The 16,121-nt window shown below is 47.0% G+C and overlaps 1 protein-coding gene across 2 annotated transcripts in view; it reads left to right on the top strand.

The window, feature by feature from the left end:
* The window catches only part of PHIP (PHIP subunit of CUL4-Ring ligase complex), a 2,330,659-nt gene that overhangs the window by 2,220,354 nt on the left and 94,184 nt on the right, over positions 1 to 16,121 (top strand). For both annotated transcript variants that reach the window (XM_086926531.1, XM_086926532.1), the window contains exon 41: positions 11,809 to 11,973. In XM_086926531.1, the coding sequence (XP_086782657.1) occupies positions 11,809 to 11,973 (165 nt within the window). The remainder of the gene's footprint in view (positions 1 to 11,808; positions 11,974 to 16,121) is intronic.

Genomic DNA, 16,121 nt, shown 5'->3' with positions numbered 1-16,121 from the left:
TTCAGTTTGCTGTGCTCCCCTTTGGCCTTACAAGTGCCCCTTGGGTGATCACGAAAGTGTTTGCGTGGTCACAGCTCATCTGCGCAGATCAGGGGTTCCAGTCTTCCCCTATCTCGACGACTGGCAGTCGTCTCTCACCTCCAGACTTCAGCCGGACCTCATCCTTCTATTGGGGTTCTCCATCAACGTGCCGAAGTCGCACATGAGTCCCTCTCAGAAGCTCCTCTTCATCGGAACGGTACTGGATTCGATGCAGTTTCGGGTTTTTTCTCCCGAGCAGCAAATCTGGGATATTCAGCCTGGCTGAGGACGACCGGCTTTTCCCGGGATGTCCAGAACACTCTGATGGACATGCCCTTTGATGGCACTCCCCTTTTTGGCAACAAGGCAGACAGTGCTTTGGAGCGTTTCAAGGACTCACGTGCTACGTCCAAGGCCTAAGGCCTTAGGCCTTCGGCCACGTCACTCCTTCCATTTATGCTTTTCGCTCCTTTCGTGGCCAAGGAAGGAGCGCCCAAACACGTTCATTTCAGAGCCACAGGCCTGCGCAGCAACAGTCTGAGCACAGCCACAGACACGGGACCCGCAGAGGTGGGTCACTGGGCCAGCGGGCTGGTCAGTCCACCACCTTCCCTGCAGTCACTGCCTCCAAACTTTCCTAGTCCGGTGTTTCAGGCCCACCACACGCCAGTGGGTGGCAGGATTCACCATCACCTCCCCCCCCGGCGCTCTTTCACTTTGGGCAGGTGGGTTCTGCAAATAGTCCGACTGGGCTATTGCCTGCCCTTCGAGACTACCCCTCCAGCCATGCCACTACAGTACCACTGCATTTCGGGGGATCAATTGGCACTTCTCCAGCAGGAAGTTGCAGTCCTCTTTGCCAAGGGGGGCATCAAGCACGTTCCGACACCAGAAGTAGGTCGTGGTTGCTACTCCAACTAATTCCTGGTTCCGAAAAAGGACAAAGGCCTGCGCCCTATTTTAGATCTTCGGAATGTCAATCGCTTTCTCTGGAAGGAGAAGTTCAAGATGCTCACATTTGCTCAGGTCTTGTCTGCCCTAGACCCGCAAGACTGGATGGTAGCGTTGGACTTGCAGGACGCTTACTTTCATATTCACGTCCTGCCAGCTTACGTGCGGTTCACGGTAGGCCACAAGCACTTTCAGTTCACTGTTCTCCCGTTTGGCCTTACCAGTGCCCCTCGGGTGTTCACAAAAATGATGGCGGTGATCGCAGCTCATCTGCGCAGATCAGGGGTTCCAGTCTTCCCCTATTTCGAATACTGGCTGTTGAAGGCGGGCTCGCCCCAGGCAGTTGTCTCCCACCTCCAGACTATGGCCGATCTCCTGCATTTGCTGGGGTTCTCCATCAACGTGCCGAAGTTGCACCTCTTTCCCCCTCAGACTCTCCTTTTCATCGGAGCGGTTCTGGACACGGCACAGTTTCGGGTTTATCCTCCCGAACAGCGAGTCCAGGACATTTGGGCTATGATTCTGATCTTTCTGCCCTGAGGTGCTGGGCCTCATTGCCTCCTGCATCCTGCTGACCAATTTTGCCAGATGGCATATGCGTGCTCTGCAGTGGGACCTGAAGTTCCTGTGGGCACAGCATCAAGGGGACCTGTGAGAGTACGTCCAGATCTCGAAGGGCACTGCACAACAGTTGCAGTGTTGGCTCACGAACCAGCGTTGGGTCAGCAGCAGATCCCTCTCACTTCCCCAACCCGAGCACACCGTGGTGACAGATGTGTCCCTCCTAGGTTGGGGCGGCCACATGGGAGAAGCGGAGATCAGAAGCCTCTGGTCTCCGGCGGAGTTCAGGCTCCATATCAACCTTCTGGAGCTCCAGGCGATCCTACTGGCACTGGAAACATTACTTCCCTCTGTCAAAAGGAGAGTTGTGCTGGTGTTCACAGACAACACCAGCGCCATGTGGTATTGCAACAAACAAGGCAGGGTGGGGTCGTGACCCTATGTCAAGAGGCTCTGCGCCTCTGGACATGGCTGGTACGTCAAGGCATTTCCTTGATGGTTCAACACCTGGCAGGTTCTTTGAACGCCAGGGCGGACGAACTCAGCCGGCAGTGCATGATGGATCACGAATGGCGTCTTCACTCTGAGGTGGCGCAAGGTCTCTTTCAACAGTGTGGAGAGCCTTGGTTAGATCTATTTGCCACCGAAGAGAATGCGCAATGTCATCACTTCTGCGCATTGCAATTTCCATGGCAGTACTCGCTCTGCAACGCTTTTCATTACGAGTAGAGCTGCAGTCTATTGTACGCTTTTCCGCCTGTACCACTTCTACCCAGAGTGCTGAAGATGATCAGGTGCGACCGGTCCCAGTGCTGAAGATGATCAGGTGTGACCGGTCCCAAGTCATTCTTGTGGCTCCGGACTGGGCTCGAAGGGTTTGGTATCCCGAGCTACTCAGTATAAGCATGGATCCCCCGATCCAACTGCCTCTTCGGAAGGATCTTCTGATGCAGCAGCAGGGGACGATCCTCCACCCGAACCTATCCAGCCTCCACCTACATGCGTGGGGATTGAGCGGCGACAGTTGATTCCGTTTGACTTGCCTCCTGAAGTCTGTGATATCATTTTGGCAGCCAGGCGTCCCGACACAAAATCGGTGTATGCCTGCAGGTGGGACAAATTTGTGGCATGGTGCACAGCAAAGGCTGTGGTTCCCTTTTCTGCCCCTCTTTCAGAGGTTCAACTGTTCCTTCTTTCTCTGGCCCAGCAGGGCTTTGCTATGGGCACTATTGCTATCTTTCTGAAATTTCGGCCTTTCTCAGGCTCCCTGATCAGCCCTCTCTTTTCAAGTCCCCTGTTGTAAATATATTTCTCAAAGGCATTACGCACCTTTTCCCCCCTATTCCTTTTGTAATGCCACAGTGGGACTTGAATATTGTTCTTACCTATTTGATGTGCGCTTCCTTTGAGCCGCTTCACAACTGTCCCCTTTGTTTATTAACTTCGAAAACTGCTTTCCTGGTTGCCATCACCTCCGCTAGACATGTGTGTGAGCTCCAGGCTCTTTCCAGTAAGCCCCCTTTTCTGTCAGTCCATCCAGGCAAGGTTGTGCTTCGCACGCGTCCTTCCTTTTTGCCAAAGATTGTTACTGCCTTCCACATCGGGCAAACTATCACCTTGCTCACTTTCTTTCCGCCTCCACACCCTACAAGAGAGGCTCCACCGTCTGGACACAAAACGTGCGCTGTCATTCTACCTGACTCGCACACAACAGTTCCAAATGGATGACCAGCTCTTTGTTGGCTACACATGCGCCAAGAAAGGTCGGGCTGTACACAAGAGGACTATCTCCCGCTGGGTCATCTTGTGTTTCAAGGCCTGTTATTCTCTGGCTATAAAGGATCCTCCTGTGGGATTGTGCGCCCATTTTACCAGGTCGATGGCAGCTACTAATGCATTGGGACGTGGTGTTCCCCTGCAAGACATCTGTCAGGCAGCCACGTGGGCCTCGCTGCACACTTTTACTAAGCATTATTCCCTTGAGAGTCAAGTCCGGTGAGACGGCTTTGTGAGAAGTTGGCCTGGTATGTGATGTTCACTATTCTAGTGAGCACCTTGCACCAGTCCAAACAACCCTTATGGTGATGGTTGTAAAGTCAACCTTATAGACCAGCTATCCTAGTGGTAGCATGGACAAAGCAGTCTTAGGCTCAACTCAAGAGGGCATGTGAAGCCAGCTGTTTTACCATACGTAACCCCTTTAATACCAAATGAAAGGACACCACACAGGATATATACAAAATATATATGGATTTATTTCTAAACAATCCCTCTGATCTCTTTGAGGTCAGAGGCACAAGCACATAACAAGATACTTAATTAAAATACAATAAGTTGCACAAAATACAGTAGGGCCCTAGGGGCACGCTAAATCATATACTAAAATAGTGGTATAAGTACCACTGCTCGGAAAATGAATAGGCCTCAGGCATCGCTGGGGCTACTCTGTACTACCAAGGGATAGGAAGCAGGAGGCCCACGGGAGACGTGTGCGGAGTCTTTACTCACACGCAAGTTACCATAGAGAATGAATGGGAACGAAAGAGTTAGAAACTAGTTCTTTTAGGGCACTTCTGACTGGATTCGATGAGAGTTACTCGAAACCTAGACAGTTGGATAGTCAATACCCACAGGAGCACCGGAGTACTCGTGTTACCTCACCCACAGGAAGCGGGTGCATAGGTGTCGAAGTGTGTCGGGTTTCGTTGCTGAATTCTATGGAGCCGTGAAGAAGGATGCTGCAGGCGACCAGGAGAGAAGTGTCCGGTTAGATCCAAGGGCGGATCGAGGATGAAGAGTACCTGAAAGCAGAGGGGACAGAGTCTGGGTCACTAGCCAGTGACCAGGAAGAAACCAGGCGATGTCACGAAGTAATCAGGTGCTGTTGTGAAGCTTGTCTCTGCATCCACGTGGACCAGGAGGCATCGACGACGACCAGGAGTCAGGCACGGACTGTCCCACGAAGGCTCTCGCTATCGGCTGTGTCGGCTTCCGGATTGGAGTCAACAAGCCTTGGCAAAGGCAACCCACGCAGGAATCGAAGTTGGCTTCTTAATCAGACCAGCAAGGTCTGATGGGCTGCGTCTTTTCAAGGAAGCAAGGGCCAGTCTGGAGCAACCAGACCAGCGGTGTAAATTCAAGGTTTCGTCGCCAAGATGGCCACTAGCCAACGGGCAAGTGACCGGACAGACGCGTCGAGCAGAAAAAAGCAGGAGGGCCCCACGCAGAACTCGTGGTGTGTGCAGGGCTGATCTTCGGTGCAGATGATGCTCGAGGCTGGGGCTTCTCAATCGCCAATGCACAGCTTCGAGGGTGCCTCAGAAGCTGCACGGAAAGCAAGTCGCTGACTTTTCAAGATGGCCGTCCCACGTCTCATGTCGCCTCCACGGGTCTCAGCTTTGCTGGGACTGTAGATCGGGCTTAAGGAAGTCTGGAAGTCCGGTTCTTGTCAGGCTCTGTGCTCGGGCTCCGGCAGGGGCGTCGACAAAGCAAGCAGTTGATCGCTGGATGGTGCCTGCTTGTGCAGGGTGGTCACTCCTTGACCACAAGGGAGATTCTTCAGTCTTCTATCTTCAGGTAGAATGTCGAAGGTCCAGAGTTTGGTTTCAAGTTTCAGTCAGGATAAATCTAAAGTCTTGGGACTCAGCTCCTACCTATATACCAAATCTAGGGGCTGGATTACCTGCTAGGTCCCTCTTATGGGTGGGACCAGGGAAGGGGATGGTTACACCCCTTTCACTTTGTCCAGTTTCGTGCCAGAGCTGGGGCTGGAGTGCCCCAGCACCGGTTTGAACTAGACTATGCATGGGACACCTTGTGTGCTCCAGGCAGTGTCTCATTCCCTTCAGCCCTCCCTGCCCCAATACACTATAACCTGTCTGGGATGGTGCTAGCACCTCCCAAGACAGGAAACCTATTGTCCAAGCCTCCCTCCCTCGCTGGAAGGACTCCCAGCAGCAGGAGGTCAGACTTGTGTCTGTGGCAGCAGCATCCATTTTGTGATGCTGAGGCATCACAAACTGGTTAACTTTAACCGGGATTAGTAGGAACAACATGCCTTCTCCCTCTAGAAGGGTGGAATGCTACCCCCGTCGCCAGAACTGGCGAGGGGGTAGTATTCCAAAGCGTATGGCACCTTACTCGACATGTTTTGATAAAGCCAAACCATAGATAGCATTTAACCGCGAGGTTCATAATGCACTTACGAGTATATGGTATGGCTATATCGTAGAACAGCTATAAGGACATGGTTCCGAAAGCTGCAGACAGGCTCAGCTCATGCTAGAGCACCATCTCACATAAAACCAAGCACTCTGCCTCCAGGATTTTTAAGGCCTGCCATAGAAGTGACTTTTAGGTATATATGTGTCTAGATATAAGGTAAGATATAGGAATACTATATCTAAGCAAGGGGTGATTACACAACCTTGCCCCAGCTGAGTGATCAGCCAGTTGTCAATGTGAGTGCCCAGCCGGGGGTGGCATAATACATGCTGCAGCCCCTGGTAGGCCTTGGATGCACCTATGTCCTGGGTTCCTAAAGTACACTGTACAGGGGCTCATAAGGTGACCCAATGTTCAATTGGTAATGTACCTAAAGTACATTGTATTGAATTTAGAGAGAGCACAGCTGGGCTGTGGGTCTGATTAGCAGGCCCACAGCCACATTAAGTCAAAAACTAGTGAAGCAAAAAGTGGGGTGACCATAGGAAAGCAGACCCTACTCTCCTACAGGCTTCTTTGGCCATTCTGTTCTCTGTGACTTTCTGGTGTGATCTTTGTTCTCAGACCCACCACTGGTGTTGGTATTGCTAGGGTATCTATTCTAAGGTAAGGAATCAATCACTAACTTGTTTCTTTCAGATGAACAAGTTACTTACCTTCAGTAATGATAGATTTGTAAGAAACATTAGTTTGTGATAGATTTCTTACCGCCCCACCCATTCTCCCCGTTCTGCGAACTGATTTCTAGGGTTAAGGTCATCCCTATTAGGGTCCTAGTTTCAATGCACCTGTGGTCTGTATCTTGCATGGCTCTGCGTTCCTGATGCAGAAAGTCGTGTACAGAACTGACTTCAGCGCGCATGGGCGTGTCTAAGTAGCGCCAGCGACATCATCTCGGCGACTATGACGCCGACGACGTATGCGGAGCCGTAAGACAACGCCTACCGACGCGCAGGGGTACTGCTGATGAAAGATTTCCGGATCCAGTCTGACGCCTGGAGGTTATTCTAAGGTAAGGAATCTATCACTAACTAATGTTTCTTACAGATATATCGTTACCGAAGGTAAGTAACCTGTTCTTTGAGTCTGATGACCTTGTGTCCGTCAATTGCAAAAAACACAGTTGATGGACAGAATGCAGTACAATGTCTTACATTCACCCCAGTACAAAGATCTGGGCCTAAATCCATTGTTTTTTTGCACTCCACACCACCCTAGGTCAGACAATGGCTATATGCAAATCAGCCTTGACCCTGTGCCTCATGGGAACAGTCCAGCCCGAACTACCTAGCCATGTCTTTCCTATACCGGAATCAAGCATCCAAGGACCGGTTTCTGGCTATCAGCCTTCTTCAGCCCGGATAGCTTGACTTCAGTGATGTGGAGAGCCTGGGACTCACGTCACGTCAAACCGGTCCTCGGAAGCTTGTTTCCAGTCCAGGGAAGACATGGCTTGGCTGTTCGGGCTGGACTGTTCCCATGAGGCACAGGGTCAGACTGATTTGCATATAGCCATGTCTGAACTGGGATGGCAGAGTGGGCTAAAGAACGGTGATGGATTAAACCCAGATCTTTTGACTGGGTGTGAGTGTTTGATTGATTCAGATGCTCTGTCCATCACCACCCCCTTTTGTACTGCTTTTGGCCGCCATAAGTGTGGCAGGGTATGCTCAGACGTGATTCCCTTGCTCACTTTGCCACTGGATTCAAGCAAGCCGGGCTGAAGACGGCTGGAATGCCAGAAACCGGTCCTCGGAAGGTTGTTTCCAGTCCAGGGAAGACATGGCTTGGCAGTTCAGGCTGGACTGTTCCCATGAGGCACAGGGTCAGACTGATTTGCATATAGCCATGTCTGAACTGAGGTGGAAGAGTGGGCTAAAGAACGGTGATGGATTAAACCCAGATCTTTTGACTGGGTGTGAGTGTTTGATTGATTCAGATGCTCCGTCCATCACCACCCCCTTTTGTACTGCTTGTGTCCGTCAAGCACAGTCATGTTGACATCTCTGCTTTTTGGCGCCTCGTCTGATGCCGCAGGCTATTGGGTCAACACTGCAGACTCAATTGCCAAAGTCAGTACCTATGCCATTGGCGTATCCAGTCGGACATTTAAACCAGTGTACTATCTAATATAGTTTATGCTCAGTCCAAACCTGACCAGGACGGGATATCTTTTTGATGTTGATTTGCAAGCTACAACTGGTTTCGACACATTTACGGATGTGGGTTTATCTTCTCCCTCCAGTCATAGCCACTGAGGAGGCAGCATCGTTTGTTGCAGTTATTCATAAAACATCAACAAACAGAGGACATGATTACGATCTAGGCAGATTGGTATACTCTTTCACAAACGTGATGGATATTTAGTCCACTGTATTACAAGTTCCATAGGATATAATGGAATCCTAATTTGGGGGGCGGGATATCAGTCATGTTTTTAATAGAGTAACCCTACCTGCCAAGATTGTAACTGGGCCCAGAGTCATGGATGGAATGCTTTAATTAATCTCGGCCATTGGCGATCACTCGAGGCTGCATCCCAATCCATCGCTTTCACCCACCATGCCACCTCTGCTTGGACAGGGCCTAATGCAAATCAACCTTGACCATGTTCCAGTGGTTACAGTCATGCCTGAACTGGTAGAATTATTTTAACCTTCGGACTGAACAGGCAAGTGCCCATTCCGATGGACCCGACTGTCCATGAAGTATTGCTTGGTGAACGGTTGCAGCAAAGCTAATGCTGCAACCTGACAGATGACTAGGACTGGAACTCCTTGAGCTACCGCAGTGGTCGCACCCTTTGCTCTGGAACAATGAGCATGGAAACCATCCCCAGGTTTGCTTCTTGGCCATTGCATAGCAGATATTAATGCAGAGCACATTCCAACAGGAGATGGTTTGTTTCTACACACTTTTCTTTCTTGGATCCAACATACACCACAAAGAGTTGATCGTCCAACCGAATCAGTCATGTGCGGTTAAGATGGAACGACAAAGTTCTTTTTGAGTTCAGTCGGTGGAGTCTCTCCTGTTCTTAGAGGTATGAGGTGTCACATAAAAGGCAGGCAAAGTGATGGACTGGCGTACATGTAGTGACTACCTTTGGCAAGAAGGATCATCGACATTGAAGGATCCGTTTGTCTGGGTAAAAAACTGATGTACGGAGTTTGAGATAACAGATTAGAGTCCTCTGATCTCCACCTCTCCCAGATGTCCCATCAACCCAAAAATTATGCATTTGTCATTACGGACAGCTCTGGTTGAGGAAGGGAGAGGGGTCTGTGTCTGATCCAAGCGCACTTTGTTTAACACCATTGCTGGTCTTTTGCAGCTTCCTCTGAGATCAGGACCAAGTCGGAGAGATTCCCCTGATGTTGTGCCCACTGGAACTTTAGGTCAAACTTCAGAGCCTCCATATGCCAATGGATGTGTCACTAGCAGGGAACAGGAGGCCATGAGGCCAAAAAGCCTCAGAGTCAGTCTCACCGAAATCCAGGATAGAGGCCGAAACATTGGTATCATAGCCTGACTATCCTGGACTCGCTATTCAGGAGGATAGGCCCGAAACTGCATGACCTGAGCTAGGGTGAGCGTCTAGTTATCAACTGTCAGTGGTGATGGTGATGGCATATTGTGCCCTCCACTGGATCCCCAGGTTGGTAAGAGGACAAACTAAAAGAGTATGGATTATGAAGCTGCTGGGGAAGATGTGGACTGGGGCGACCTCTGGCTAATGGTCCCAGTTGGTCTGTGGAAGCTGTGTTCTAGGCCACGAAAAGGCTGGAAAGCCTTGGTTGCTGGATGGGAATAAAAGTGGCTGGAGGCACCTTCCGTAGCCACGAAAGGAGCACAAGGCGGACTAGGGTTGGCAAGAGGCCATGGATACATCCAGTACCTTCAAGGGATTTTACTAATAATTTTTTTATATTGATTTTAAATATAAACTTCCAGACCCCAGTCAATGTTGGTCTAAATCCAAACATGCAAATAGTTGTTATTCATTTAAACTTTAAACAGTCACACTGTGTGATCGAACCAAAAAAGACAAGAACAGGTGTATGTAGAAAAATATAGATATTATTAAAAAACAGGGTACTCAAATAGTATATCAACAATGTTACAAGAAGTACATAATTTCAGAAATAAAACAACTTCATTGTAGCAATTGTGTAAGCCTTTCTTTTGTTATAAAAAATACAGGGAAAAGAAACGGCGTAGGTCGAAGTTTCGGTCTCTAGAAATTGATTGCAGAGACCATCTTCAGGACAAAACGTAGATATACAGTAAGACCCCTTTTACAGTATGTAGAGGGCTGATTATTGCTTGTCACAGTTCCAAACAGCGATTTTCAAATGGTCATTAATATATTAGACCTTATAAAGTCTTGGTGTAGTAAAAGATTGTGAAAGGCGGACTGTCTTTGTGCGTATTTGTTCAGGATATCTGAATTTTTTAGGTTATTCGCCGCACTTAGCGTCCAATTTGCAAATGATCTCTCGCTTTAGTCCTCCGCGACACAAAGTTGCACCCGTTCTTGTCTTTTTTGGTTCGATCACACAGTGTGACTGTTTAAAGTTTAAATGCATAACAACTATTTGCACATTTGGATTTAGACCAACATTGACTGGGGTCTGGAAGTTTATATTTAAAATCAATATATAAAATGTATTAGTAAAATCCCTTGAAGGTACTTCTACCCGTTCACTTGTTTGCCCGAACCCTCGAGGGTAAACCTCGGGTTGCCCTCGGGTTGTACAATGGATACATCCAAGCACCTGGCCATAGCTCTTCTATCCTTAACAAGCTCCAGCGCTGAGTCTACCTTCTCACCAAAAAGCGATAGCCTTCAAGTACAGGCCAGAGTCCAGTGAGGTGTATAACTCACTAGCATCAGCCAGTTCCTCACACCAGTTGTCCTCTGTGTCATCTAGGGGATTAGGCTGGGCAGTCCAACCTATAATAAGGGTGAAACCAGACCTGGATTCTTGTATTTCAGTTCAGGAAGCACCTGACCTGGCAGTTAGTGCTGGATTGTTCCCACTGGATCAGGGTCAAGGCTAATTTGCATATGGCTTTGTGAAAGCTGATGTGGCATGGTGGGCGAAAAATGGACAGCCAGTGTCTGAGATTAATTCAAGCATTCCAGCCATCATTTTTTTTTAACACCTTAAATGTGACAGATATGCCCAGACATAGGTCGCTTGGTCACTGTGCCACTGGAATCAAGCTGTACCTGGCTGATAGCAAAACCGGTCCCAGGTTGCTTGTATTCCGGTTCAGGGAAAACATGAGCTGGCATTTCAGGGCGGACTGTTCTCATTGGAGCAGGGTCAACAATGATTTGAATATATAGGTTTTCCATTGTCTAAAACTTCGGGAGTTTCATGTTATTGTACTGTATTTAATCTTCTATTCCAACTACATTCTGCAGAACTTTCTAGTCTAAATCCGGCTAGCAGACCCTGCTTCGGGGAGATGTTGCTTGGGTGTCTATTCTAAGGTAAGGAATCTGTGGTTAGAAGTCTCTTATCAAATGAGCAAGTTACTTACCTTTTATAATGCCTTATTTGGTGGAGACTCTTATCTAGCCGCAGATTCCTTACAAAGCCACACTGCAAACAGATTTATTTGTATGTACACAGTTGTTCCCTTTTCAAGGCCCTAGTTTCACACACCAGTGGTCAGTGTTGTTCGCAGCTCTGTGCTTTTGGCATGGAAAGTCGCAAGCGTGCTGGGGTGGTTCCCATATAGGCACCGCACACGTCACTTCCGGCATGGTCGACTCCATGCAGAGCTGAATGATACCACTTACCTGTGAGTAGAGGTACTGCACACAAAAAAGTCCAAAACAAGTCTGATGCCTTAGGATAATTCTAAGGTAATTAATCTGTGGCTAGATAGTCTCAACCAGATAAGGTGTTAACGAAGGTAAGTAACTTGTTTTTCAAGTTTAATATTTAACATAACTCTATCTTTTCAGTTTGTTAGTTTTTATTGTTTTGAACACATCTTATAAGCATATTATTAATTTTCTTTTTTTTTGTGTAGCACTGGAAAGTTCTCTCAAGCATTTCAAGAATATTAGTGCATCAAGCACCTCCATCCAAGCAATCTCCACTCTTCTAAACACCAGAAATAACCTGTCAACCGACAGTTCGGTTAAAGAAAAACTAAATAAAGATAAAATAAAGGTGTGCTTAAGCAATAAACCAGGTACAGCAGACTGTTTTCTCCAAAAGTAGTATAAAAAGAGTTTTGATATAGCATTATCTGATGTATTATTGAAACGTTTCTTTGCCTGGCACCATTTGACCATTTTTATCCTCCTCCGGTGGGTGTCATGTTCTTTTCCGGAGTTGTTCACCAATTAGAGATAATAATTGAAGCCGCAAAAAGAATAAGGAGTATCCGGTCCTGCCACTCATGCCAAAAGTCAGATTTAGGTAGTAATCCTTAACAATTTGAACTGTTAACTGGTAGAGGCATTTGTTCCACAGAACTGAATGCATTTGAGGCTGCTAGTATTGCTCTAACTTGCCAATTTTCTTATTCCCTCTGTGTGCAGATTGATGGCTTTGGCCCTTAGTCTGCTATGCTAAGCTCAGCTTAACTTTTGCATTGAGTTGGGACCATGGCTTCCATCTATTCCTGTTCCATTCCTTGTGCCTACCTCTGCCAAGAAAAGTATGTACGTGTCCTAGGGTTGTTAAGGAGTCTAGGACAAAAACACTTAGTATGCCTAAATAGTTTGGAAGAATTATATCTATTTTTGGGAGTGAGTGTGCTTTTGGGTTCTTTGAACATTACCTAAAGTTGATGATTATTACTGTTAAACACCACCTTAATTCTCCTTTGGAGTATGGTACTAATGTGTCTGGTAAAATGATTTGGGGTTAGTAATTCACCCACAAGTGAATTCTCAAATATTCTAGTCCTCCTTTGAAAGAATTCCATGCCCGTTTGTGCTATGGCATGTCACCGAGGTTTTAGTCTTGTCCCAAGCTATATACCTGAAAATAAACCAACCTTTCAACAAAATGTTTGATCTTAACTCCAGATTTGGTCTAGCCTTTTGTTCTTTTTAACAAAGTTTTATCGACCAGCTAATTTTTTTTCAACTTAGTCCCCCTACTTGATGATCTGACTTTGATGGCTACTCTGGAGTTCAAAGGTAAACAGCAGATGTGGTGTATGGAGCTCATGAAAATGGGTTTTATATCTACCAGTAGGTAGTTATAGTTAGGACCTATTTTCCATAAGAAATCCTCAACATTGTATTTGGAATAACTTTGGCGCTGGTTGATGAATATTTGCAAACATTTCAAAACTAATGGCCAGCTCTGTTCTGCTCCTTTCCTGAAAGTTTAGGGGTGATTGGTCAAGCGGGGGGGCGTGAAAAAAGGGGGGGTCCCAAAATGTGTTTTCCCCATAGGACCTTTAGCCACAGCTACAGCCCGAACTGCTGAACGGTATTACGCCACATTTGGCAGAGATGTAGTCCTCTGTTCAGACTTGTGCCTTTTTCTTAAATGGTGTCAATCTGTTCAGTAGTTGCTGAGCAAATTACAGTTAAAAGCATATTTATATCTATGGGAGCGGTGGATCTGCGGACTCTGAGTGCACCGCGAGTGTATGATAGGCGCACCCTTCCGATCACGTACTGAATGCTAATTGGCTGTCAAGTGGTTTTCAACATTCAAAACCAGGAACTGTTGTCAGCCATTTTGTGCCTCAGTAGAGCGAGGCTTAAGAAGTCAGTGGAACAAGTGTGAAAAACATAGAAAGGGGGCATGGTAGAAATACTTTGACCCTCTAGACCTGCCTAGGGGTTCCCAGAAGGAACCACAGGGCCCACTAAATGTTTTTTTTTTTCTAAATGCCGTGGCGTAGGGTGCGCGGACTCTGCTGTAAAAAATAAATATATAAAACAGCGCTTTTTTCATAATTAGCACCCTGGGGATCAAATCACGGGGCAAAAGCATTACATTTTATGGGAGGGAGTCACCGGGAGCCAAGGCCCGCCGCCCTCCCATTGCAAAGTTGGTTTGGATTTTGAAAGAGAGAGCAGGGAAATATGTTCTTTCTTTCAAAATCTAAACAAGATTGGTTTTCCACATGGGGAGCTGCATGTTAGTAGCTCCCCATGTGGAAAAGCAATGCCGGCTCCCAAATGCGTAGAAGTTGTGAACCAAAGTCGCTGGAGTCGGGCACCCTACAGATTATGAGTCGTGCATCCAGTGCATGCACACTAGGGGGCCACACTGAGTGCTGCGCTGGGTGCACAACTTTTAATTTTACTGTAATAAAATAGCTCCTATCAGTAATTTCTAATATCCCTGGGGACCCCATCCCCCGGGTCTTATAAAAAATGCTGGCGACCGTGGGGGGAGCCACAATGCCCCCACGGTCCCACCGGCTTCACGTGTCCTTCGGGAGCCAGCATTGCTTTTCCACATGGGGAGCTACTAACTTGCATGTGGAAAAGCAATCTGGTTTGTATTTTGAAAGAGAGAACAGATTTCACTGCTCTCTGTTTCAAAATCCAAACCAAGTTTGCTATGGGAGGGTGCGAGCCGCAAGACTCCCGCCCTCTCATAGCAAACAGCAGTGTCCCAGGGGTAGGCACCCCGGGACACTGCAGGAGCCGGCCCTAGGGGGTGGAGGTCCCCAGGGCCACGTAGCTCCCCTCCCACAATACACAAAGCCCCGGGGTGGTGGTTCCCGGGACTCGGGGGGTCGTTGAGGCCTCCCCACTTCTAATTTTGCAGGGGGAGGGCCTTGGAGCACCACCCAGCCATTTATTTTATAGCCCCGGGGGGTGGCTCCCACTCTTGCATAGCAAACAGCAATGTTGAGAAAATCTTCCGGTAAGATAACAAAGGATTTTGTAGTCCATTTTGGGCATTTTTGTTGTACTTTTCTGCCGTTAAAGCAGTGACAATTTTAACACCGTCCTTGTAACTATGCCCCTAAATTTTGAAATGTCGACAATTACGTCTCCCATTTAAATGGGCACGAAGTATTTATTGAAGTGCATTGTGAATCGGGAAACAAAACTGTCTAATTGTGATCGATAAAGAATTGAAAGAGTTGTGTACTTATTTTGCTCGTAATGTGCATAGGGGCAGATTAACCAGTTCATTGCGTTACTATTGCATCAATTTTAAGATGGGAAAAGTGACGCAAAAGTGGCGCAAGGGGGGTTGTAAATCTGGTACACAGTGTTCTGTCTTACTTTGCTTTCCTTTCTGTCATGTAGAGGATCCTGGGTAAATATAATGGTTTCTGTACAGCCAGAAACTTTCAATCCTACCCCCAAACTGCTTACTGCCTGTTACCATAGTAACAGTTCATGGAACACTTAAGTGAGCGCACAGGTCACAAGTTCACCACACAATGTTGCTAATCCAAACAGTTACTGTGCTGGAGTTTTTTTAATTTTCCATATGAATCGTTAGTCGTAGCTATAGACTCTGGTAAGGAGTTAGCCTCAGTATTATATTACTACTTATAAATATCATTTCAATTTTTAAATGTTTTCTAAGAGTATTATTATCACACTAAATAATAGTGAAATGTCAGAAAAAGAAGACGTATATAATTTTTAAAAATTAACTTTTATTGAAACAATAATTAACTGGAAACATAACATAAAGATAAAAATATAATAAATAATTAGAAACATATAACTTTAATAAAACAATATAATAAAATGTGATATGTGTAGGAGAGTAGGGTCTGCAATCCTATGGTAATCCCTGATTTTTGCTTCACTGGTTTACGACTTTCCCTGGATGTGGGCCTGCTAATCAGACCCACAGCCTAGATGTTCTCTCTCTAAATTGACATCCATGTACCTTAGGTGCATTTACCAATTGGTATTGGGTCACTCTTGTAATTCCTTGTACAGTGTAGCATAGGTACCCAGGGCATACGTGAACCCAGGGCCTACCAGGGGCTGCAGCATGTATTATGCCACCCCTGGCTGGCCATCCAAATCTGACACAACTGGCTGATCAATCAGCTGGGGCAAGGTGGTGTAATCACCCTTTGCTTTAGATATTGTATACCTATATCTAAACCTAAAATGGACGCATATACTCCTATAAGTCACTCCTATGGCAGGCCTTAACAATCCTGGAGGCAGAGTGCTTGGAGTTATGTGAGATAGTGCTCTGGCATGAGCTGAGCCTGTCTGCAGCTTTCGGAACCAAGTCCTTTAGCTGTTTCCATGATAACGCTATACCATATACTCTTAAGTGCATTATAATCCTCGCGGTTATTGCCAACTTTGGTATAACATTATCAAAACATGTCGAGTAAGGTGTCATACGAATTGGAATACAACCTTCTTGCCAATT

Source organism: Lissotriton vulgaris, chromosome 6, assembly GCF_964263255.1.
Source record: "Lissotriton vulgaris chromosome 6, aLisVul1.2, whole genome shotgun sequence".
Taxonomy (NCBI): Eukaryota; Metazoa; Chordata; class Amphibia; order Caudata; family Salamandridae; genus Lissotriton; species Lissotriton vulgaris.
The sequence above is the reverse complement of the archived record's forward strand: the minus strand, read 5'-3'. Positions and strand labels throughout refer to the sequence as shown.